The sequence below is a fragment of the Diabrotica undecimpunctata genome, chromosome 9 (assembly GCF_040954645.1).
Source record: "Diabrotica undecimpunctata isolate CICGRU chromosome 9, icDiaUnde3, whole genome shotgun sequence".
Taxonomy (NCBI): domain Eukaryota; kingdom Metazoa; phylum Arthropoda; class Insecta; order Coleoptera; family Chrysomelidae; genus Diabrotica; species Diabrotica undecimpunctata.
The window spans coordinates 45,781,858-45,809,661 of record NC_092811.1 but is presented as its reverse complement, the minus strand read 5'-3'; the positions used below and the strand labels follow the sequence as shown (position 1 = coordinate 45,809,661).

General features: G+C 40.8%; 3 protein-coding genes across 3 annotated transcripts; all 3 read left to right on the top strand.

Annotated features, from left to right (window-relative positions):
• Positions 1-7,438: 7,438 nt before the first annotated feature.
• On the top strand, positions 7,439-8,854 carry LOC140450601 (uncharacterized). The gene has a single exon (XM_072544257.1). It carries the CDS (start codon positions 7,439-7,441, stop codon positions 8,852-8,854), a length of 1,416 nt encoding a protein of 471 aa, XP_072400358.1.
• A 5,535-nt stretch (positions 8,855-14,389) lies between these two features.
• Positions 14,390-15,733, top strand: LOC140450600 (uncharacterized). Its single transcript, XM_072544256.1, has one exon. It carries the CDS (start codon positions 14,390-14,392, stop codon positions 15,731-15,733), a length of 1,344 nt encoding a protein of 447 aa, XP_072400357.1.
• Positions 15,734-24,922: 9,189 nt separating this feature from the next.
• LOC140450599 (uncharacterized) lies at positions 24,923-26,539 on the top strand. The gene has a single exon (XM_072544254.1). It carries the CDS (start codon positions 24,923-24,925, stop codon positions 26,537-26,539), a length of 1,617 nt encoding a protein of 538 aa, XP_072400355.1.
• Positions 26,540-27,804: the final 1,265 nt, after the last annotated feature.

Sequence of the window (27,804 nt, the reverse complement as noted above, 5' to 3'; positions counted from 1 at the left end):
GGGATGCAATGTCCATGACATAGCCAAACAAATAACAGTTGCGATACAAAGAGCGATGGATCAATCTATACCCAAAATAGCGAAGTCTAGAGGGGTTAATAACACAGCCTGGAAAGAAAGTCTGACGAGATTGAGAGGCAGAGTACGTAGGGCAAGAAAGCGTTACCAACGATGCCGAATCTTTCTCGAAAGACAACGACTTCTAAATGAATACAGAAATATAAAAGACACATATAAAAAGGAAATTGCGGAAACAAAGGCAAAGAGTTGGGAAGTGTTTGTTACAAAACATCTTCAGCTCGACGTGTGGGGGGTCCCGTACAAAATTGTATCAAATAAAATACGAAGCCCTACAATGTTATCTACATTAATAAAGCACGACGGCTCGCTGACGGAAAGTTGGGAGGAATCAGCAGATACTCTGTTAGATGTACTGCTCCCACCCGACAATCTAGAAAACGAGACCGAAGAGCAATTAAGAATCAGGAGAGGCATGATACAAAGGTACGAGACGCCTGACAGTAGAGTTGAAGAGTTTAGTACAGCAGAAGTTTATGAACTTCTAAAGAACATGAAAAGAGGCAAGGCCCCTGGGCCGGACAATATACATGTTGAAGTGCTTCAAGCACTAAACGAGCAGATAGTTCCTTACTTAACAACTATGTATAACCAATGCGTTAAACAGAGAAGGTTTCCTAATGTGTTCAAACAAGCTGATGTTATAATACTAAATAAAGGCGAAGATAAAGATCCTAGGCAACCGAAATCATACAGGCCCATATGTTTACTAAACACAATGGGCAAACTGTATGAAAAGCTACTTTGTAAAAGGCTAAGTGATATTAGAAATGTCAGTGGGATGCATCCAGCCCAGTATGGGTACAGGAGCGGAAAGTCAACCGAAGACGCTATAAATAAGTTTTACGAAATAATCGACAGTAGCGATTGCAAATACGTTATGATGGTATTCATTGACATTTCTGGAGCGTTCGACAATCTCTGGTGGCCTGCATTTTTCGAAAGACTTCGAGAGGTGCGGTGCCCTGGAGATTTGTACGGAAGCTTCAGAAATTACTGTCAGGATAGGTATGCAAGCCTAAGCTGCCCACATGCCAAAAAGACTCGGCATATATCAAAAGGATGCCCTCAAGGTTCGGTATGTGGTCCCATTTTTTGGGATCTCATGCTGGATAAATTGCTTGCTGAAATGACTGTCGCACCTGAGGTGCTTGGATGCATTGCATATGCGGATGACTTGTTGCTGGTCATAGACGCTGATAGTAGAAGACAACTCGAGGTAAAAGCAAATAACGTACTGGAGGCCGTGACGGCGTGGACGTCGAGAGTTAAACTCACGATTTCACAGTCGAAAACGGTCTACAGTCTAGTAAAAGGTAGGTTGGAAAGAGATCCCCTGATAAGGATCGATGGAAGACCTATCAAAAGAACGAACAACACTAAATATCTGGGTATTGTCACTGACGAATCCAGATTATTTAGTAAACACATTACCAGCGTTTGTGACAAAGCGACAAGGCTGATGCATTGCATAGCAAGCTTGGCCCAGAGGGAGTACAGGTTACCGTTTCATCAAGTAAGAGTGTACCTAAATGCAGTTCTTTCTTCCATAGTAGGATACGGAGCCAGTGTATGGGCACACAGACTTTCGAACGTTAAGAACAGAGAAAAAGTTGACAGAGCGCAAAGAGGTTTTCTGGTCAGAATGACTGGAGCCTTTAGCACGACGTCAACTTCTGCCTTGACGGTTCTCACAGGAGTTCTGCCACTCCATCTAGAAATAACAAACGAGCCAGCTCTTACTGGTTGAAAAAACAAAATCCGCAAAAAGCCCAAGAAATACTTGGTGCTAACACACAAACAATACGAGGTATTCATGATACCATAAAACAACAGTGGCAGAATGAATGGGATGAAACACAGAAAGCGAGAAGACTACACCAGTTTCTACCGAGACTGAGTGAGATTCCGGTGTACTTTAACCCGACACCAGGGTTAGTGCATTTCTTAACGGGGCACGGCCCGTATCCTGACTATCTGCATAGATTCAATCTTGCTGAGGGAAATCTATGTGAGTGTGGACAAGTTGGTACGCCTGAACATGCCTTATTCGAATGCGAGATATACGCGGATGTAAGAGAAATAAGACAACACCTATCAAACCTAACGATAGAAGAAATGTTAAGAAGCGAACATCACTTCAATTCATTAAATCTTCTAGCTAATAAAGTATCCAAACACCAGCTGGAACTTTACAACAGCAGAAGGCAAATAGCTAGATAAGCTACAAAGCCATGAGAAAATTCAGTCACAAATTCATCAAATTATTAATATCATTTATGTCATATATAAATAAATAAAAACGAAGACCTATGACTATGAAGTCAGAGTTGGTAGATAAAAGGGATCCTCTCTGATAGTTTTGGAGTAAGGGTCTGTGGCTCACCAGAACTGCAGAGAGGTGAACTGGCTCTCCGTATAGCCGTAAAAAATGTCCCTACCCACTCTCCGTCCGGCTCGCGGAGATAAGAATACGGCCGGGGTCAGAAAGCCCTGCCTGTCGTAAGAGGCGACTAATGGGTAGGAATAGGGAGGTGGAGAGCCGTCGCCTGAGGTGTCGGGTTTGTAGAAACGCACACGGTCGCTTCGGCGACACGGTCACCGGTCTACACTCCTAGTATCCGAGACGAGACTACTCGTGGGACCACTCTACTCCCATTCCAAAAGAGCCTGGTGAGGTTGAACGAGCTGGGCCCGTAAATACCTCTCCTGACCTTGGTCAGGAGGGGTGTGGACACACCGCTCCTGACGATGGTCAGGGGCGGTGTAGGTGCCCCGGCACGTACCCACCGGGAGATCCAAGAGTGGTAGAGGAGAGATCCTCGGCGGCGACCTGTCTACGTGTGAGGTGGAAATTCCTCCGCCTGCCGAACCTACCCGCCCGTGGTGTGGGAGTAACGGGTAGGCAAGGTACTCACAACACAGGTACTACGGGGAAGGTGGAGCCCCCGCGGGTTGCGTGTGCTAGACGTGTCGTGGTAACCCTACGGGGTACCCCCACAGGGGGACCCACGGGACGTCTTTGGTACGCGCCCCGTGGCACCTTCACTTTGGTGTCGGACTCGTAGGGGCAGAGGTTTCGCTATGGGCGTATGTCGAAAGATAGGTAGCCCAGGGTCCTGCCAGGTCATAGTATTTGGAGGGCACGCACACATTGCAATGTCCCTACCCACTCAGTTTGCATCTAGACTTCGAACAGAGCGGACGTGTCCGGGCGAACGCTCTGCAGAGTCGACACGTACGAACCGTGAGAGTTGAAAACGCGCGCAGTGATGCGCAGAGACCAAAAAGTGCATTGTGGTAAAAGTGACGAGAGAGTGAAGTGCTAGTCGGACGTTACGCTGCGCGTGTGGCCACGCCCACCGATATTTCGGATTGGTCGTGCGCGTGCAAATGCGCAGTCGACACTAAAGACTCATTTGCAAACGGACCTTACCGACGAGAACTATCAACCGGAGCACGCCGGAGTGTTTGCATAAAAATCTTAAAACATTTTAAGACAGCTGGATGCCGAGTATTCACTCGGATCCAGCTTTGTTTATGAAAAAATTTTAATTTCCTATAGTTACGAATTAGAGCCAGTGCGAGACAAAAACAGAACAAACCAGATTCGAGACCATAACTCGGATCTGGTTTTTATTTGCCAAAAATTCAATTCTCTATACTTACGAATTGAACAAGTGACAAGTGAAAAGTGAAACACGTAAAAGTGATGGCGACGTCACTGAATTTTGAAGAGGAAGAACAGACGCCTAGAATATCGATGGGCCACAGAAGGACACCACCACCGACAAGACAAAGATACGACAGTACGGAATACGAGACCGAAGAAGAGGAGACAAGAAATAGAAGAAAAACGACAATAACATAATCGACACAAAAAATGACGAAACAAGACAAACCAGTGACGGAAAAATCAACAAGGGACGTAATTATGCAGAACGCGGAGACAATCCAGCAGATCAAAGAAATCATCCTAGCCACGGTGTCGCGAACCACTCCGGAGGGCAAAGGTAAGATACAATTCAATAGCAAAGATAGAATAACGGTAATAGAACATACGGACAAATTAATCTCTTTATATGACAATTTAATAACGCATTTATACACGCAGGAGAGCAGAATAACCGAGCTCCAAAACACAATAATAAATAATTTGTCCATATGTAAAACTCAGAGCTTAGATTTTGATAATAAATTAAAAAACCACTTCTTAGAGATCAAAAATTTATTGAAAAACTCACAATCCATAAACACAACACCAAACACACAACACCAGACACAAACACCGACACCAACACCGACACCAACACAAAAACAACTGACACAAAACCCTACACAATCATCAAACACAACAGGGACAATTCCAAAAACCAAAACCTATGCCACAATAACCAAAGACACGACTACAAAACAAAAACCGGAAGAGACTCCATGGACAACACCAAAAACAAAAAGAAGATACGACACAATGATCAAACTAAAGAACAGCGACAACGGAAAAATAATGGATACCATGCGAACAGTAGTAAAGCCCACTGAACTAAACAACATCACAGTTAGACGAACAAGAAATGAAAATACGATAATACTCACCACAGAAGACAAGAAGCAACACGACAGAATTAAACAAAGGACAACGGCATGCGAAAAACTGGAAACCAAGGATATCACGAAAACAAAGGACCCTACACTACTAATCACCGGCATGCCAAAAGGACAGGAACAGGAACAGTTTATAAAAGCACTAAAACTAGAAAACGAATCCCTAAATGACAAATACAATGACGACTTAGACAAACTAAAAATTGTACATAAAAAACAATGCAGGATCCCCTGGAAGGAAAACCTGATAGTTACAGGACCAACCGAAATAATTAAAGATATCCTAAAGAACGGATACATCTACTATGACTTATCGAAGTGTTATGTGGAAGAGTACGTGAGGGTCAGCATATGTTACAGATGCTGCAGGTACAACCATGTAACTAAATACTGCAAAGAGGCCCAACCGACGTGCTATAAATGTGGACAAAAACATAAAGCGGGCACATGTAACACCACCAACTATAACTGCATCAATTGCCAAATCATGGGATTACACCCAAGAAATCATCAAGCAAGGGATATGAAATGCCCCATATTCATAAAAAAAACGGAAGAGACGAAACAGCAGACAAACTACTCGAACTAAACAAAACACAACTTAACACACACAACAACACACAACTAACTAACTAACAACACACACAACACAACACGAAGCAACATGGCCTCTTTTATCCAATTCAATGCGGGAAGAGGCCTTGAAGCAACAGACAAACTTTTACATAAACTATACCTAGAAAACATTGACATAGCACTATTACAAGAGCCAGGATACAATGCCTGGCAAAGCACGGACTACATAATACTAGGACAAGACAAGACGTCAAAAGCACCAATACTGGTACGCAAATCACTTACAAAACAAGTCACACTCATTACAAACCGCACAAACGAAAATACCACGACAATACACCTCAGAACAAACGACACAAACACGACAATAACGAACATATATGATAAACCAAGAGGCGACATAAACACCACACTCGACTCACAAAAATTACACATAGAAACAGACAAAAACAAATCCCTAATTGCGGGTGACTTCAACGCGAAGGACCCCAGTTGGGGAGGAAACATCACAGACAAACGTGGACAGGACATCATTGAGTGGACAACATTAAATAACATATACATAAATAACACACACAACAGCCCTCCTACCTTCCTCTCGACAAGAGGAAGAAGCTGGGTTGATCTCACGTTGTCAAAAGACCTGAGGGTGATGGACTGGAAGGTCAGCGAAGAGGAAACTCTGAGTGACCACCAGTACATCATCTTCAGTACGAAAAGACAACAAAAACACAAGAACAACATAATACACAGAAAATACAATATTACAGACATAGACAAAACAAAACTAAACAGGACCACACTAGAGGAAACTTGGAACACAACAGGTACAATACACGAAAAAGCTGTACAAACACAAAACCAAATTATAACCTTAGTACAAAACACCACGAAAAAGAGGAACAAATGTCATAAAACAAATCAAATATGGTGGAACAACGATTTGGAAAACCAAAAGAAGAGAACAAACAAACTGAGAAGAGCGTATCAAAAGGAAACAGACATTATAAACAGAAGAAGAGCGGAAATCGAATATACCACACAAAGAAGACTTTACAAAGACCAAATTAAAAACACAAAGAAAATGGCTATCAGGGAATACCTGACCAACCATGATCCAGACAATCCGTGGAACATCGGATATAAAATCATCCGCAAAAACGGCGAAACCAACAGTACAATAAACACTATAAAAAAACCAGACGGCACCTACACTCAAGACAGGGAAGAAACTATACGATATTTACATACGAAATATTTCCCAGACGACAAAGAACAAGAAGACGAAAACATACACAAGGAAATCAGACATAAACAATACCAACAACACACAATGAACGACAAACACTTCACGACAGACGAAATCAAACACACAATAGCTGACATGAAAAACAAAAAGGCAACAGCCTCAGATGGTTTATCAAAAGAAATCACACAAATAATACACGACATAAACCCAAACATACTGACGAATCTATACAATGACTGTCTAAACACGGGAGAGTTTCCTGAGTGTTGGAAGGGAGCGGACATGGTCTGGTTACCAAAGAAAGACGGTGGCAAAAGACCAATCTGCCTCCTCCCGACACTCGGAAAAGTCCTCGACAAATTAACAGCCAGACGACTAACACACCACCTAGAACAACACAAAAAATTACATGACAACCAATACGGATTCAGGCAGGGCAGATCCACAATAGATGCAATAGACCAGATAAACAATAAAATAGTATACAATAAAAAGCATAAATATCATACAGCCATCATCACACTAGATTTACAAAACGCCTTCAACTCTGCCTGGATACCGAACATAATAGACAATTTACACAAAGCAAACACCCCACATAACATACAAGAGTTGTGCGTCGATTTCTTACGAAATAGACGCATAACAACAGAAAACATCACGGACAAAACACAAAAAGGCTGCCCGCAGGGATCGAGCCTGGGACCCATATTATGGATACTCCTAATGGAATCCTGGTTCGATGCCATCGAGCAGACCGAAACACCAACGGAATACGACGTCATCCAGGCCTTTGCTGATGATCAAATCATCCTACTAACAGGAAAGTCTCTGAACAACATAGAGACGAAATGGGACCAAATATGAACAGCTTGTGAACAATGGGCTAAAACTTATAAACTAAACTACAATAGAGATAAGACAGAAGTCATGTTTATACCGCACAAGCCAACCAGACCACCCAGAATCAGAATAAACAACAAAATAATAACACCGTCAGATAACCTCAAATACCTGGGGCTGACTTTTGACACGGGACTGCTTTGGTTGGACCATGTAAAGATAAACAGACAAAAAGCAGCCGACATTGGGCACAAGTTGTTCATTATTGCCGGCAAAGACTGGGGACGAACACCGACAATACTGAAGGCAATATACGAAAGAGCGATAAAACCCATGCTCCTTTACGGAGCAGAGATCTGGGGAAGTAGGGCGAAAGACACTCGTATCGCCAAACAGTTGGCCGCCGCAGAAAGACCGTTTCTGCGAGCGATCACCAGAGCATACAAAACCGCTCCAACATCGGCCCTGCATATACTGGCCGGAACCACACCGCTCAGCGTAGATGCCTTCGCAATACACAAGACATACACAGACAACAAAGACACAATAACAGGACTAAAACTCAAAACTGCAGACATACCACACCCGACAAACAAAATAATTAAGACAACACAAGACATAGAATCACCGGACATGAAGATATACACAGATGATAGCATCAAAACACACAATAATACAACAAGCAAAACAATTGGTATCTACATAGAAAAACCTATAAACACAATCAGAATAAACCGCAAAATAGACACAACAGAGAACATAAACAACTTAGAAGCCATAGCACTAGAAACAGGAACAGACATAATCACACAAAACATACACGAACACACAAACAAAAACATCATTTTTTACACAGATTCTACCACACTGTTAATGCAGTTAGAAAACGGCAACAACCGAAACAAAACAATAAACAAAATAAAAAAGAACCTTGAAAAAATGACTGATCACCACATACATTATAACATTATAAAAATTAACAGAAACGATACAAGTCACAAAATCGCACATAATCTAGCCAAAACGGCTCACACAAATCCACAAGATACAATACACATCACCACCAAACAAGACATAAAAGCAACAAGACAAAACATACAACTTAACACATGGCAACAACACTGGGACAGTACGGACAAGGGCAGGAAAACATATAATATAATAAAAAACGTGAAACTCACAGAACCCACATACACCTGGAAAACAATACAACTGCTCACAGGACACGGACACATGCAGGACTACTACCATAGATTCAATCTTCGGGACACAGATGGCAATTGCCAACACTGTAAAGTACCCGAAGACCAACATCATATAATTAACGCCTGCGAAATCACACAAAGACAAACAGCCAGACAAACTTTAACACAAAGACTAATACAAAAACAGATGACATATCCACCTACCAACATTGACATCACGGACAAAGAAATCACCTCATGGATAAATGAATGGGGTGAAGACATGATCCTCGACGACGAAGACACACAAGACACCTAAATAAACACACACACACCTACACCAACACACCTCTCTCTCTCTTGTCGTTTCCTCATTGCTGAGGATCGTGATTTCCAACACACCTAGATATACATTAAAACCAAAAATCGACAATACCTTTGCCCGAAGGAAAACATAAACTCACAGCGAAAAGTGAACACCGTAAAATTCGGCGCAATAAACACAAAATCTCCAGAACAAAAGTTAATATGAACTAACAGTGCAAAGTGCGTCGCGATAAGCAAACTGAAAAGCGCTGAAAGCGAAAACACTAGAACAAGCGGCACGTTAACAGTGAAAAGACACTACCTTAGCTTAGATTAACTTAGAATTAGATATATTATACAATAGAGTAGAATAGGATTTTAGAATAGGTTTTCATAACAGTTTTCTACATACTTATTAATTATAGGGACATTTATTAACTTAATACGAATTCATAACTATTTTCTATATATTTACTAATGTAAGGACACTTGTTAATTTTAAGAATTTGTACATCTTATTTTTATTTTCAATAAAGATATCGGGGGGTCTTCTTTTCGCCGCAATTTTTGGAGTGCGGTGATGGGATGGGTTCCCTTGACAGAGCTTCGTTAGATATTGAGTAGTTACAGGTCGTATGTCGTAAGATAGGTAGACCAGGACCGCGATTGGTTTCCACGCTCTTCGGAGCGGGCAAACAAATCGGAGGTCCGAAGAACTCACTTTCATGTCCCTACCCACTCTCCGTCCGGCTCGCGGAGATAAGAATACGGCCGGGGTCAGAAAGCCCTGCCTGTCGTAAGAGGCGACTAATGGGTAGGAATAGGGAGGTGGAGAGCCGTCGTTTGAGGTGTCGGGTTGGTAGAAACGCACACGGTTGCTTCGGCGACACGGTCACCGGTCTACATTCCTAGTATCCGAGACGAGACTACTCGTGGGACCACTCTACTCCCATTCCAAAAGAGCCTGGTGAGGTTGAACGAGCTGGGCCCGTAAACACCTCTCCTGACCTCGGTCAGGAGGGGTGTGGATATACCGCTCCTGACGGCGGTCAGGAGTGGTGTAGGTGTCCCGGCACGTACCCACCGGGAGATCCAAGAGTGGTAGAGGAGAGATCCTCGGCGGCGACCTGTCTACGTGTGAGGTGGAAATTCCTCCGCCTGCCGAACCTACCCGCCCGTAGTGTGGGAGTAACGGGTAGGCAAGGTACTCACAACACAGGTACTACGGGGAAGGTGGAGCCCCCGCGGGTCGCGTGTACTAGACGTGTCGTGGTAACCCTACGGGGTCCCCCCGTGGGGACGTCTTTGGTACGCGCCCCGTGGCACCTTCACTTTGGTGTCGGACTCGTAGGGGCAGAGGTTTCACTAACGGGCGTATGCCGAAAGGCCAGGTAGCCCAGGGTCCTGCCAGGTTTTTAATTGGAGGGCACGCACTTAAGTCATGTCCCTACCCACTCAGTTTGCATCGAGACTTCAACCAGAGCGGACGTGTCCGGGCGAACGCTCTGCAAAGTCGACAGCACGAACCGTGGGAGTTAAGACGCGCGCCGTGATGCGCAGAAACCAAAAAAGTTCAGTGTGATAAAAGTGACCGGAGTGTAAAGTGCTAGTCGGACGTTGCGCTGCACGTGTGACCAAGCCCACCGTTAAATTTCGGATTGGACGTGCGCGTGCAAATGCGCAGCTGAAGCAAAAAGCCCATTTGCAAACGAACCTTACCGACATTAACTACCGTTCGGATCACGCCGGAGTGTTTGCATAAATAAAACCCTTAAAACATTTCAATATAGCTGGATGCCGAGTATTCACTCGGATCCAGCTTTTTTGATGAAAAAATTTCGTTTCCCCCTATATACAAATTAGGACCAGTGCGGGATAAAAACAAAGTAAACCAGATTCGAGATCATAACTCGGATCTGGTTTTTTATTTGGCAAAATTCAATTTGTCTATACTTACAAATTGCATATCGAGTGATAAGTGAAAAGTGAACCACAGAAAAGCGATGGCGACATCGCTAAATTTTGAAGAAGACGAGATGCCCAGAGTATCGATGTGCCTCAGAAGGACACCCCCACCTACGACAAAGACAAGGTACGATAGTACGGAATACGAGACCGAAGAGGACGAGACAAGGAATAGACGAAGAACAACAACAACATCGACACAAAAACTGACGAAACACGAAAAACCAACGACAGAAAAATCAACAAGGGACGCTATCATGCAGAATGCAGAGACAATTCAACAGATCAAGGAAATTATCCTAGCCACAGTGTCGCGAACTACTCCGGAGGGCAAAGGTAAGATCCAATTTAATAGTAAAGACAGAATCACGGTTATAGAACATACGGACAAATTAATCTCTTTGTACGATAACTTAATAACTCATCTTTACACGCAGGAGAGCAGAATAACTGAGCTCCAAAATACAATAATAAATAATTTGTCCGTAAGTAAATCACAGAATTTAGATTTCGACAATAAATTGAATAATCATTTCTTAGAGATCAAAAATTTATTTAAAAACACACAACCCATACACACAACACCAAACACACAACACCAGACACCAACACAAAAACAACCGACACAAAACCCTACACAATCATCAAACACAACAGGGACAATTCCAAAAGCTAAAACCTATGCCACAATAACCAAAGACACGACCCCAAAACAAAAACCGGAAGAGACTCCATGGACAACACCAAAAACGAAAAGAAGGTATGATACAATGATCAAACTAAAAAACAGTGACAATGGTAAAATCATGGATACCATGAGAATGGTCGTAAAGCCAACGGAATTAAGCAATATCACAGTTAGACGAACAAGAAATGAAAATACGATAATACTTACCACAGAGGACAAGAAACAGCATGACAGAATTAAACAAAGGACAACAGCATGCGAGAAACTGGAAACGAAAGATATTACGAAAACAAAGGACCCTACACTACTCATTACCGGCATGCCAAAAGGACAGGATCAAGATCAGTTTATAAAAGCGCTAAAGCTAGAAAACGAATCTCTAAACGAAAAATACAACGACGAACTAGACAAATTAAAAATTGTGCACAAAAAGCAATGTAGGAGCCCGTGGAAGGAAAACCTAATAGTTACAGGAGCAACTGACATAGTCAAGGATATCCTAAAGAACGGATATATCTATTACGACCTATCGAAATGTTACGTGGAAGAATACGTGCGGATCAGCATATGCTATAGGTGCTGTAGGTATAACCACGTAACCAAGTATTGTAAAGAGGCTCAACCGACGTGCTATAAATGTGGACAAAAACACGAAGCGGGCGCATGCAAGACCACTAACTATAATTGTACAACTGTCAGATCATGGGACTCCACCCTAGGAACCATCAAGCAAGGGACATGAAATGCCCTATATACATAAAAAAAACAGAAGAGACGAAACAACAGACAAATTACTCAAACTAAACAAAACACAACAAAAACACACACAACAACACACAACTAACTAACTAACAACACACACAACACAACACAAAGCAACATGGCCTCTTTTATCCAATTCAATGCGGGAAGAGGCCTTGAAGCGACAGACAAACTTCTACATAAACTATACTTAGAAAACATTGACATAGCATTACTACAGGAGCCAGGATACAACGCCTGGCAAAGCACGGACTACATAATACTAGGACAAAACAAGACATCAAAAGCACCAATACTGATACGTAAATCACTTACAAAACAAGTCACACTCATTACAAACCGCACAAACGAAAATACCACGACAATACACCTCAGAACAAACGACACAAACACGACAATAACGAACATATATGATAAACCAAGAGGCGACATAAACACCACACTCGACTCACAAAAATTACACATAGAAACAGACAAAAACAAATCCCTAATTGCGGGTGACTTCAACGCGAAGGACCCCAGTTGGGGAGGAAACATCACAGACAAACGTGGACAGGACATCATTGAGTGGACAACATTAAATAACATATACATAAATAACACACACAACAGCCCTCCTACCTTCCTCTCGACAAGAGGAAGAAGCTGGGTTGATCTCACGTTGTCAAAAGACCTGAGGGTGATGGACTGGAAGGTCAGCGAAGAGGAAACTCTGAGTGACCACCAGTACATCATCTTCAGTACGAAAAGACAACAAAAACACAAGAACAACATAATACACAGAAAATACAATATTACAGACATAGACAAAACAAAACTAAACAGGACCACACTAGAGGAAACTTGGAACACAACAGGTACAATACACGAAAAATCTGTACAAACACAAAACCAAATTATAACCTTAGTACAAAACACCACGAAAAAGAGGAATAAAGAAAAAAAGTCAAATCAAATATGGTGGAACAACGATTTGGAAAACCAAAAGAAGAAAACAAATAAAATGAGAAGAGCGTACCAAAAGGAAACATATTATAAACAGAAGAAGAGCGGAAATCGAGTACATCACACAAAGAAGACAGTACAAGGACCAAATTAAAAACACGAAGAAAATGGCTATCAGGGAATCCCTGACTAACCATGATCCAGACAATCCGTGGAATATCGGATATAAAATTATCCGCAAAAACGGCGAAAACAACAACACAATAAACACCATAAAAAAACCAGACGGCACCTACACTCAAGACAGGGAAGAAACAATACGATATCTGCATACGAAATACTTCCCAGATGACAAAGAACAAGAAGACGAAAACATACACAAAGAAATCAGGTATAAACAATATCAACATCACACAACGAACGACAAACACTTCACTACAGAGGAAATCAAACACACAATAGCAGAAATGAAAAACAAAGAAGCAACAGCCTCTGACGGGTTATCAAAAGAAATCATACAAATAATACACGAAATAAACCCAAATATACTAACGAACTTATACAATGACTGTCTAAACACGGGAGAGTTTCCTGAGTGTTGGAAGGGAGCGGACATGGTTTGGTTACCGAAGAAAGACGGTGGCAAAAGACCAATCTGCCTCCTCCCAACGCTCGGAAAAGTCCTCGACAAACTAACAGCTAGACGACTAACACATCACCTCGAACAACACGAAAAACTACACGACAACCAATACGGTTTCAGGCAGGGCAGATCCACAATAGATGCAATAGACCAGATAAACAGTAAAATAATATACAATAAAAAACATAAATATCACACAGCAATCATAACATTAGACCTACAAAATGCCTTCAACTCTGCCTGGATACCGAACATAATAGACAATTTACACAAAGCCAACACCCCACATAACATACAAGCGTTGTGCGTCGATTTCCTACGAAATAGACGCATAACAACAGAAAACATCACGGACAAAACACAAAAAGGCTGCCCGCAGGGATCGAGCCTGAGACCCATATTATGGACACTCCTAATGGAATCCTGGTTCCATCAGTGGTAAATATCTGAACAGCATAGAGACGAAATGGAACAAAATATGGACAGCTTGTGAACAATGGGCTAAAACTTATAAACTAAACTACAATAGAGATAAGACAGAAGTCATGTTTATACCGCACAAGCCAACCAGACCACCCAGAATCCGAATAAACGACAAAATAATACCGTCAGACAACCTCAAGTACTTGGGGCTGACTTTTGACACGGGATTGCTCTGGTTGGACCATGTAAAGATAAACAGACAAAAAGCAGCCGACATTGGGCACAAGTTGTTCATTATTGCCGGCAAAGACTGGGGACGAACACCGAAAATACTGAAGGCAATATACGAAAGAGCGATAAAACCCATGCTCCTCTACGGAGCAGAGATCTGGGGAAATAGGGCGAAAGACACTCGCATCGCCAAACAGCTGGCCGCCGCAGAAAGACCATTTCTGCGAGCGATCACCAGAGCATACAAAACCGCTCCAACATCGGCCCTGCATATACTGGCCGGAACCACACCGCTCAGCGTAGATGCCTTCGCAATACACAAGACATACACAGACAACAAAGACACAATAACAGGACTAAAACTCAAAACTGCAGACATACCTCACCCGACAAATAAAATAATCAAGACAGCACAAGACATAGAATCACCGGACATAAAGATATACACTGATGCTAGCATCAAAACACACAACAACACAACAAGTAAAACAATCGGTATTTACATAGAAAAACCCATAAACACAATCAGAATAAACCGCAAGATAGACACAACAGAGAACATAAATAACTTAGAAGCCATAGCACTAGAAACAGGAACAGACATAATCATACAAAACATACACGAACACACAAATAAAAACATCATATTTCACACAGACTCTACCGCACTGTTAATGCAGCTAGAAAACGGAAACAACCGTAACAAAACAATAAACAAAATAAAAAAGAACCTCGAAAAAATGACCGATCACCACATAAAATACAACATCACAAAAATAAACAGAAATGATACAGGGCACAAAATTGCACATAACCTAGCCAAAACGGCACACACAAACCCACAAGATACAATACACATCACCACTAAACAAGACATAAAAGCAACAAGACAAAACATACAACTAAACACATGGCAACAACACTGGGACAGCACAGACAAGGGCAGGAAAACATACAATATAATAAAAAACGTGAAGCTTGCAGAACCGACATACACCTGGAAAACAATAAAACTACTCACAGGACACGGACACATGCAAGGCTATTATCATAGATTCAATCTTCGGGACACAGATGGCAATTGCCAACACTGTAAAGTACCCGAAGACCAACATCATATAATCAACACCTGCACAATCACACAAAGACAAACAGCCAGACAAACTTTAACACAAAGACTAACACAAAAACAGATGACATATCCACCTACCAACATAGACATCACGGACAAATAAATCACCCTATGGATTAACGAATGGGGAGAAGACATGATCCTCTACGACGAAGACACACAAGACACCTAAAATAAAATAACACACACACCTACACCAACACACCTATATAAAAATAAAAATCAAAAACCGACAATACCTTTGCCCGAAGGAAAACACTAACTCATAGTGACAAAGTGTATTCCGTAAAATACTCAGCGCAATAAACGCAAAATCCTCCGAATATAAGACAAAACGGAGTAAATGTGAACCAATAGTAAACAAACGTGCAAAGCGCGCCGCGAAAAGCAAACCTTAAAGTGCTGAAAGCGAAAAACACTAATAAACGGCACGAAAACAGTGAAAAGACACTACCTTAGTTAGATAGATTAGCTTTAGAACTAGATATATTATACTTAGAGCAGAATAGGATTTTTTAGATTAGGAACTTAGAACAAACAGTTTTTTATACACTTACTAATTATAAGGACATTTATTAATTTCAATAGGATTTTAGAACAAACAGTTTTTTATACACTTATTAATTTTAAGGATATTTACTAATTATAAGAATGTATACTTTTATTTTATTTTCAAGAAAGATATCGGGGGGTCTTCTTTTTATCGCAATTTTTGGAGTGCGGTGTTGGGATGGGTTCCCTTGACAGAGTTTCGTTAAGTATTGAGTAGTTACAGGTCGTATGTCGCAAGATAGGCAGACCAGGACCACGATGGGTTTGCACACTCCTCGGAGCGGGCAAACAAATCGGAGGTCCGAAGAACTCACTTTCATGTCCCTACCCACTTTTCTTTCAGAAGAAAGAAAAAACTAACTGTCAATAGCGAAAACCAGGAAGAACCGAAGCCAAAGGATGAAGGTATATTGGCTCTGTATGAAGATATGGAGACCAATATGAGGCCATCGCGACTAGAGGAGCCATCCATACTAGTCGCGGCCTTAAGGCACATAGTCAGACATCTTCATCCATATGGTGATAAGGTTACTTTTCCAATTCCGAATGCGGTAGATAGGATACAACTTAAGTGCCTAAACATACCAACGAACGCAAACGTACTGCTTCAGTTGCTGAAAAAAGTTTTTGATAGGAGAGGTGAAAAGTTCGATCTTGAAGAATTATACGGTGACTTTGTAAAAACTTATGGTAGGATAACGGTAGACTACTCACAGAAATGGCCCAACAGCCAAATCCATACACGACATCCTTAAGAATTCGGATTGGGCAAATTAACTGCATGCGCAGTGCAACTGTACTGCACGAAGTCAGGAAATTTGCCCAAGAAGAATGTCTAGATATTGTATGTCTACAAGAACCCTACACTAAGCAAGGAAAAGTGCAGTTCATGCCAGTGACTGCACAAAAAGCAAGCTGTGGAGAGCAACCTATGGCAATTACCGTATCTTTCAACAGTCGACTTAAGCTTTTCTTGTTGAGACAGTTCAGCGATGAGCATTGCGTTTGTGTTGAAGTGCAGACCAAAGTTGGTAAACTTGCGAACCTGTATTGTAAATTTAGTGAGGATATAAATTTCTTAGTCAGAATGACGAGAGCCTTTAGTACGACATCAACCTACGCCCTGACAGTCCTAACAGGAGTTCTGACACTCCATCTAGAAATTAAAAGACGAGCCTGCTTTTATTGGCTTAAAAAGCAGAACCACAACAAGATCCAAGAACTACTTGGAGTGGATATGAGAACTAAGCGTGATATCCAAGATATCATAACGCAGCAGTGGCAGAATGAATGGGAAATGACTGAAAAAGCAAGAAGATTACACCAGTTTTTACCGAGACTTGGTGAAATACCAGCGTACTTCAACCCTACACCTGGGTTAGTACACTTTTTAACGGGATACGGCCCATATCCTAACTATTTGAATAGATTCAATCTTGCGGATACCGACATGTGTGAATGTGGACTACCTGGTACACCGGAACATACCTTATTTTATTGCGATACCTACGACAACGTCAACATAATCAGACAACAACTTAGAAATCTCACAATTGTAGAAATGCTACAAAACGAAGACCATTTTAATCTTCTAAATAAACTTGCAGATACAATTTCCAAAAAACAGCTGGAAATATATAATAGAAGACGAACAGCTAGATAAGCTACCTTCGAAGAAATTAATAACTAGTCTATAAAATCATTATAATTGGAACCAATAATGATGCTCATTAATAAACTATTATTGAATTAAAAACAGAGTCACTGGACAAGAGGGATCTTCTCTGATAGTTTTGGAATAAGGGTCTGTGGCTCACCAGAACTGCAGAGAGGTGAACTTAAGTCGGCATGATAGTATGCACTTGCATGTACTGCATGGAATTGCATGCTTGTTAGAATAAACTAGGATAGGTAGAGTAGTGCATGAAACCGTGATTGCGGTTTGCACCTGAGGATGAGTAGCAGAGCTCACGTTTTGGGTGCGGGCCGAAATCAGGGTAAATGGTAATTGTAGTTATAGTTAGGAATTAACACTAGTTTTATAGTTAGTTAGTTTTTAACTTAATTAATTATACTAAAAATAACTGCATGTATCAAATACTATCCCTTCAGGAAAATACGACCAGGATTAGATTCAAGATATGATGAATCCTTGTCATATGTATATTAAAAAAAAAAAGTCCCTACCCTCTGCCCCTAGGGCCTATGTTAACAAGCAGAGTGTTAACATAGTAGAAAGCGGCCTACGGGCAACGAGTGAATAGCCTTAGTAAGAAGGTTAATTGTAAAAAGTGTTTTTACTTATGCAGCACCCAGATGAATGGAAATGCAGCAGTAACAACAAACCCCAGTACTGTCGCGATTGCATAAGCTCCAATCTCTACTACCCATTGTCTTCAGTACAACCCCATGAAGATAACCCCAAGAAAACGAATTCAATTCCAAAAAGGACGATCTCAGAACTGTACTACGCAAGAATTGATGAAATTGCACTTATTGTCATCAATCTTACCTATCTTGCTGCTGTAGTAACAATGCTAAGATGGCGAAAGAAAAAAGTTCTTACTGACCCCAGGTTACCGATTTTATTTTGTGCCATATTGTCCATTATAAATACCACACTAAGCTTTGTTGATATAGCAATAGGTTTACTTTAAAGAGAAGCACCTTGCATTTTTCATTAGTGTAAGTTTGTTTAGATTGTTGGCTGGTGAGAACGGTTAAGTTGAGTATAAAAAAAAAATGTAAAAAGTGTCTTTTTAACTCCCTGAAAAAGGGAAAGATTTTTCTGTATAGTTATTAATTAAAAAACAATCGAATTGGTAGTAGCTAGATAGATATGTCGATAATGACATGGATCCGTCCAAAAGACTAAATAAGGCTGGTAAAGAAGGACTAAAGGCAAGACTACTGACTTTAGCCATGGAAATGGCAAATATAAACGGGCAAAATAAAATCTTAAAACAAGAAGTTGAAAGACTGAGGTCTGAAGTAATACTAGTAAGCGTAGCGAAATGTCTTACGCAAAAATGGCGGCAACTCCAGTAATTGGCTTACCAAAAAGTGATGTCCAAATAAAAATTGAAAAACGCAAAGAGGATAACACGCTCTTTATAACGGCAGAGAATTTACCAACCGGAAAGAAAGTGCAAGAGCACTTTACAAAACTTATAACTCCAAGGGTGCATAAGGTCAAGATAAACAAAATGCGAACATCTGGCAAGGCATTGATAATTGAAACAGCTTCGAAGGAAAATCTAACTAAATTACAGAACAACAGAACTGTAATTGAAAATTTCAAATGCGAGACACCTAGGAAACGCAGGCCTATGGTGATCTTATATGACCTACCAAGCACAGAAAAGGAGGAGGAAATTCTCGAAAGTATTAGAGAGCAAAACTTCGACTACATGAATAAAAACGAATTCAATGAAAATATTAAGTTGCGTTTTAAGACAGGACCGCGAGGGAAATCAACCGTTCACTATGTGGCGGAGGTTTCACCTCAACTAGGAAATAAAATTGTGAATAGTAAAATATACGTAGGCTTTCATGCCGTAAATGCTAAGGACTATCTCGTAGTGGCTAAATGCATCAAGTGCCAGGATCTCGGGCATGTTAGTAAACATTGCACGAGAGAAACGGCATGCAACCATTGCGGTGATAGTCATGAGAGAAAGGATTGTAAGAAAGGTGAGCAGCAAAAGGTCTGCATACCTTGCAAATTAAGAGGTAAAAATAACTGTAATAAAGACAATGCGAAGGATTGTCCAACTTACAAGTTGCTTCTGGATCGTCAGATTCAGAAAACCGACTATGGACAGTAAATTCGATAGTGACGATTGTGATAAACAATCAGCACTAGAAGATACTGTACCAAACGTAGGACAATCCACTTCGCACAAAACTCCGTCAAAACGTTTCCGAGATAGATTAATTTCTTTTAGAAGAAAGAAAAACCATAAACCAGTAAACAGTGTCAATCAAGAACAACCGAAACCAAAGGATGAAGGCGTATTGGCTCTATATGAAGATATGGAGACCAATATGAGACTATCGCGACTAGAGGAGCCATCCATACTAGTCGCGGCCTTAAGGCATATAGTCAGACATCTTCATCCGTATGGTGATAAGGTTACATTTCCAGTTCCGAATGCGGTAGATAGAATACAACTTAGGTGTCTAAATATACCAACGAACACGGATGTATTGTTATTATTGCTGAAAAAAGTCTTCGATAGGAGAGGTGAAAGATTCGACCTGGAAGAGCTATACGGTGACTTTGTAAAAACTTATGGCAGGATAGCTGTAGACTACACTCAAAAATGGCCCAACAGCCAAATACACACGCGCCATCCCTAAAAATTCGAATTGAGCAAATTAACTGCATGCGCAGTGCAACTGTACTGCACGAAGTCAGGAAATTTTCCCAAGAAGAAAGTTTAGATATAGTATGTCTACAAGAACCCTATACCAAGCAAGGCAAAGTGCAGTTTATGTCAATAACTGCACAAAAAGCAAGTTGTGGAAATCATCCCATGGCAGTTACCGTATCGTTCAACAGTGGAATCAAACTTTTCATGTTGAGACAATTCAGCGATGAGCACTGCGTCTGTGTTGAACTATCAACCAAAGTTGGTAAAATTATTATAGCTAATCTATATTGTCAATTCAGTGAGGATATTCAAACATACATTGATAAAATAAAAAACATTTTTAGAACATATAGAAACGAAAGAGTTGTGGTCGTGGCGGACGCAAATGCAAAATCAGTGCTGTGGAATTCTCCACAAACCGATGAAAAGGGAGCACTAGTTGAGGACATGATACATGAACTACAGCTAGTGCTTCACAACAGATTAGGAAACCCACCAACCTTCCAGAACAGAGCGGGGGCAACAAGTAACATAGACATCACGGTGTCTAATGTGAAAGCTGCGAACCTCGTTCAGGGATGGAAGGTTACTGAACATGCGACCGTTAGTGACCACAATTTTATAACGTTTCAAATATGTGACACAAGGCCGTCAAATAATGAAATATCCGAACGGAAATACAATATAGGCAAAGCCAACTGGGAACACCTGAAGGCTGTGTTCAGTCTGCCGCAACCGATACGAGAAGGATGTAATGTCCATGACAGTGCAAAGCTAATAACAGCTGCAATTAGAAAGGCGATGGATCAGTCCATACCTAAAACAGCGAAATCTAGATTAGTAGGAAACACGGCTTGGAAAGAAAGTCTGACAAGATTGAGAGGCAGAGTACGTAATGCTAGAAAGCGTTACCAACGATGCCGAATCTTTCTTGAAAGACAAAAACTACTTGAAGAGTATAGGAACATAAAGGAAACCTATAAAAGGGAAATGGCGGAAACCAAGGCGAAAAGTTGGGAAGTATTTGTCTCTAAACATCTTCAGCTCGATGTGTGGGGCGTACCATACAAAATCGTGTCAAACAAGATTCGAAGTCCAACAATGTTATCAACATTAGTAAAACCGGACGGCTCGTTGACAGAGAGTTGGGAGGAATCAGCAGATACTATATTAGATGTACTGCTGCCACCTGACAATCTGGAAAACGAGACCGAAGAACAACAGGAAATCCGGAGGGAAATGACACGAAGGTATGAGACGCCTGGCACGCGAGTTGAAGAATTCAACTCAGAGGAGGTTCATGAACTTCTGATGAGTATGAAAAGAGGAAAGCCCCAGGGCCAGACAATATTCACGTAGAAGTACTCCAAGTACTGAAAGAGCAGATAATTCCCTACTTGACATCAATGTATAACCAATGAGTTACACCAAGGAAATTTCCCAATGTTTTCAAAGAAGCCGATGTTGTGATACTAAATAAAGGTAAGGATAAAGATCCCAGGGAACCGAAATCATACAGACCCATTTGTTTACTAAACACAATGGGTAAACTGTATGAAAAATTGCTTTGCAAACGACTGAGTGAAGTCAGGAATGTCATTGGAATGCACCCGGATCAATATGGGTACAGAAGTGGAAAATCTACTGAAGACGCTGTAAACAAAGTTTATGAAATAATCGATAGTAGTCAACGAAAATACGTTATGATGGTTTTTATTGACATTTCTGTGGCTTTCGACAATCTGTGGTGACCTGCATTTTTCGAAAGACTTCGAGAGGTGCGGTGCCCTGGAGATCTGTACGGAAGTTTCAGAAATTATTGTCAGCATAGGTATGTAAACCTTAGCTGACAGAAAACAACATGAAAAATTTAAACAAAGAACGACTGCGTGCGAAAAATTGGAAACAAAAGACATAACAAAATCAAAAGACCCAACCCTAATTATTACAGGAATGCCAAGGGGCCAGAAGCAGGAGCAATTCCTACAAGCACTAAGGACAGAAAACGAAGAACTAGAAGACAAACACAACGACGAACTAAACAACCTCAAAATAATACACAGAAAAACATGCAGAAACCAATGGAGGGAAAACCTATACGTAGAAGGCCCCGTAAATATTATCAAAGATATCCTAAAAAAAGAATACATTTATTATGACCTTACGAAATGCTACGTGCAGGAGCACGTAAGCATAAGCATGTGTTTCAAATGTTGCCGTTACAACCATGTAACGAAATACTGCAAGGAGACGGACCCGACTTGCTACAAATGTGGCAATAAACACGATGTAAAAAATTGCAAAGCAACAGCCTACAATTGTATAAATTGTAAGATAATGAACCTAAGCCCAAGAACACATCAAGCTAGGGACCCTAAATGCCCGATATACGTTAGGAAATTAGAAGAGCAAAAGCACCAGACCAACTACTCCGACTAAAAACACACACACCAACAAAACTCAAACACTACTAAAACACACACACACAACAACAAAACTCAAACACACACACAACACAATATCACTAAATGGCCTCTTTCATACAATTTAATGCCGGAAGAGGCCTAGAAGCGACAGATAAACTATTACACAAATTACAAAAAGACGACATAGACATAGCACTACTACAAGAACCGGGACGAAACGTGTGGCAGAGTACTGAATACACCACTCTAGGGCTAGACAAAACAACGAAAGCGCCCATACTTATAAAACGCACACTAGCCAAACAAGTGACAATAATTACAAATCGAACCAGCGAAAATTGTACAACTATACACCTTAGGACAAACAACACTGACACTACAATAATAAACATATACGACAAACCTGGAGGAGACGTAAACACCACGCTAAACACACAAAAATTAAACATAGAAAACGACAAAAACCAGACCCTACTAGTGGGCGACTTCAACGCTAAGGACCCGAGTTTGGGGGAGATATAACAGACAACAGAGGACAAGACATTATAGACTGGGCGACACTAAACAACATCTACATTAATAACACACACGACAGCCCTCCGACCTTCCTCTCAACAAGAGGAAGAAGCTGGGTGGATTTAACACTAACAAAGGATCTGAGGGTGATATACTGGAAAGTCAGTGAAGAGGAAACTCTGAGTGACCACCGTATATCACCTTCAGCACCAAAAAACAGCAAAACAACAGGGTCAACTCACACAAAAAATACAACATAGCAGACGTAGACAAAACAAAACTAAGCAGACTCACACTAGAGAAAACATGGGACACAACAGGGACAGCACTCGAACAAGCAATATACACACAAAACCAGATAACACAAATATTGCAAGAGACAACAAAGAAAAAAAGGAAAAGGAAAATACCAACCCAAATCTGGTGGACAGTAGAGCTAGAAACACAACGGAAAAGAACTAATAACCTTAGGAAAAAATTCCAAAGTGAAACAGACCCAGTTAATAGAAGAAGAGCAGAAATCGAGTATACAACACAGAGGAGACTCTACAAAAATAATATCAAGACCACCAAAAAAACAGCCGTCAGAGAATACCTAACGAACAATGATCCAAACAACCCGTGCAACATCGGCTACAAAATCATAAAGAAAAACGAAAACAACAACTGCACACTAAATACCATAAAAAACCCGATGAAACACACACGGAAAATAGAGAGGAAACAATACGATACTTGCACACAAAATACTTCCCGGCAGACAACGAACAAGAAGACGACGAAACACACAAAGAACTTAGACAAAAACAATACAGACAGAACACAAACAACGACAAACACTTCACCGAAGACGAAATAAAACAGACACTCACAGACATGAAGAATAAAAAGGCAACAGCCTCAGACGGACTTTCAAAGGAAATTATACAACACTTACACGAGACAAACCCAGTAATACTCACAAATTTATATAATAATTGCTTAAATACCGGGGAATTTCCGGAGTGTTGGAAGGGAGCAGACATGGTCTAGCTACCGAAAAAAGTCCTCGATAAGCTGACAGCTAAAAGACTGGTATACCACTTAGAAACACATAACAAACTTCACGAAAACCAATTTGGATTCAGGCAGGGAAGATCAACCATACATGCAATAGAACAAATAAACACAAAAATAACAGAAAACAAGAAAAATAAATTTCATACAGTCCTGATAACCTTAGACCTCCAAAATGCATTCAACTCTGCCTGGATCCCAACAATAGTAGACAACCTACATAAATCAGACACACCACAAAACATACGTGAACTATGCACAAACTTTTTACAAGACAGAAAAATAACTACGGAAAACATTACGAACAAGACACAAAAAGGCTGCCCGCAGGGATCGAGCCTGGGACCCATCTTATGGATATTACTGATGGAGTCCTGGTTCGATTTCATCGAGCAGACGGAAACAACGACTGAACACGACGTTATCCAGGCCTTTGCAGACGACCAAATTATTTTATTAACGGGAAAGTCACTCCACACCCTGGAAAATAAATGGACAAAAATATGGACAGCTTGTGACAAATGGGCTAAAACGTATAAACTGAAATACAACAGTGACAAAACGGAAGTCATGTTCATTCCACACAGACCAACCAGACCCCCGAGACTACGAATTAATAACCAAATAATAACACCGTCAGAAAATCTCAAATACTTGGGACTGACCTTCGACACGGGCCTTTTATGGTTGGACCATGTGAAAATGAACAGGCAAAAAGCAGCCGACATTTGTCACAAGTTGTTTATAATCGCCGGCAAGGACTGGGGACGGACACCAAAAATGCTGAAGGCAATCTATGAAAACGCGATAAAACCCATGCTCCTTTATGGAGCAGAGATCTGGGGCAAAAGAGCAAAGGACACAAGAATTGCAAAACAGTTGGCCGCCGCAGAAAGACCATTTCTGCGGGCGATCACAAGAGCTTATAAGACCGCTCCAACAGCGGCCCTACACGTACTGGCCGGAACAACACCGCTGAACATAGATGCCTTCGCCATTTACAAAACATATAACGAAAACAAGAACAGCATAAACAACCTAAAACTCAAAACTCCAGACACACCACACCCTACAAACAGAACGATAAAACTAAGACAAGACATAAACACACCGGATATCAAGGTATATACCGACGCTAGCATAAAATCTGATAACAACAGAGAAAGCAAAGCGATCGGTATATACATTGAAAACCAAACGGACACAAACAGACTAAAATACAAAATAAAATCGAGTGAAGACATAAATAGCCTAGAGGCCAGGGCCCTAGCTAAAAGCGCTGAAATAATAACTCAGCACATCCAAGACTACGAAAACAAGACAATCACATTCCACACGGACTCGACCGCAACACTACGTCAAATACAAAACGGAAATAACAGAAACAAAATAATAAACATGGCAAAATTGCACTTGGAAAAAATGACTGAACACAACATTCACTACAATATAGTAAAAACAGACAGACAAAACGCAGGACTAAAGATAGCACATAACCTAGCGAACACAGCACACAACAACACACAAGACGACATCACAGTAATCAGAAAACAAGACATAAAACAACTAAGACTGAACACAAGACTGGCCGCATGGCAACAATCATGGGACACGACAGACAAGGGGAGAAAGACTTACAGCATATATAAAACTGTAAGATTGACTCCTCCAACACTCACGTGGAAAGCAACACAACTAATCACAGGACACGGACACTTACAAGCATACTATCATATGTTCAACCTACGAGACACAGACGGAAACTGCGGACACTGCAACACAACCGAAGACCAACACCACGTTATCAACACATGCACGATAGCACAAAGACAAACAGCCAGACAAACTCTGACACAACAATTATTACAAAAACAACTGACATACCCACCAACCAACATCGACATCACAGACAAAGAACTAACACAATGGATCAACGAATGGGGTGAGCAAATGATCCTCGACGACGACACACAGGACACATAACATATCAGAACAGCCAAATCGTCAAAGCGGTCGGCTGTTAAGCTGTAGCAACCGCAACGGACAACACGATAAATAACTTAGCCAATAATTACGCGTCACAAACTTTAATAAACATAGTGAAAAAGTGAAGTGATATGCAACAACGCAACAATAACCCAAGTGCTGAAAGTGATAGTGACACTACGCCCAACAGCACTTGAGCCCCGCGAGAAGTGAAAAGACACCATCCTTTAGATATAAGTTCATTAGCTAGATAAGATAGATTAGTAAACATGTTAGAAAATAGTAATAGATTAGGGTTCTAGGATACCAGATATTGTTTAGTTTATAATTTTGTAGAAATTTTGTAGTTATTTTATTCAATAAAGAAAAAGGGATCCTTCTTTCACCGCAAGTTTTTGGAGTGCGGTGCTGGGATGGGTTCTCTTGACATGGTTTCGTCAGATATTGTGTAGAAACAGGTCTTATGCCGTAAGGTGGGTGGACCAGGGCCACGATTGATTTGCACACTCCTCGGAGTCGGCAAATCAATCGGAGGTACAAATTGCTCCTTTCATGTCCCTACCCACTCAGTTGCTCTCCGACCTCCGAAGCGATCAGACGTGTTACGCTCCGCACATCTGACCCGTATACCCGCACGAAATAGAATGCGCGTACGGTACAAATTTTAGTTACACAGTGACCACCGCGAGGTAGTGTTGGTGAAAAAGTAACTATTCGTTAAAAAGTAATCGTTACTTTCGAATACCCGAAGTAACGATTACAAATTTTGGAACCAAATCGTTACATTCGTTACTTCGTTACTTATGAGTATTTTCTACCGAGTACAATATACCAGTACCGATTATAAAAGTAACCAAAGCGACTAAGGTACAGTAATCATACGCTCTGAATATACGTGAAAAATATACCGATACCGGCAGATGATAGATACATTCGGTGTTGCCTTGTACTTAGGCAAATAGAAATTCTGAAATTCTAATGAAAATGATTTAATATTGTCAAAGTAAACAAATTTATACATTAAAAATTTATGAAATAAAAGAATTCAATTTTTTCACTCTAGCCATAAAATAAATGTATAACCAGATGGTTATCTCTTTAAGGGCGACGATATTTTAAGATAAAAAAAATTTATGAAGAATAGGTATTAGTCAAGTTTCATATTATTTCTGTTTATACAACGAGTATTATAAATATAGACAAGGCAATAACTTTTATTATCTGCATACCTCTTCAAAAGAAGGGTACCAATTAAGATAAAG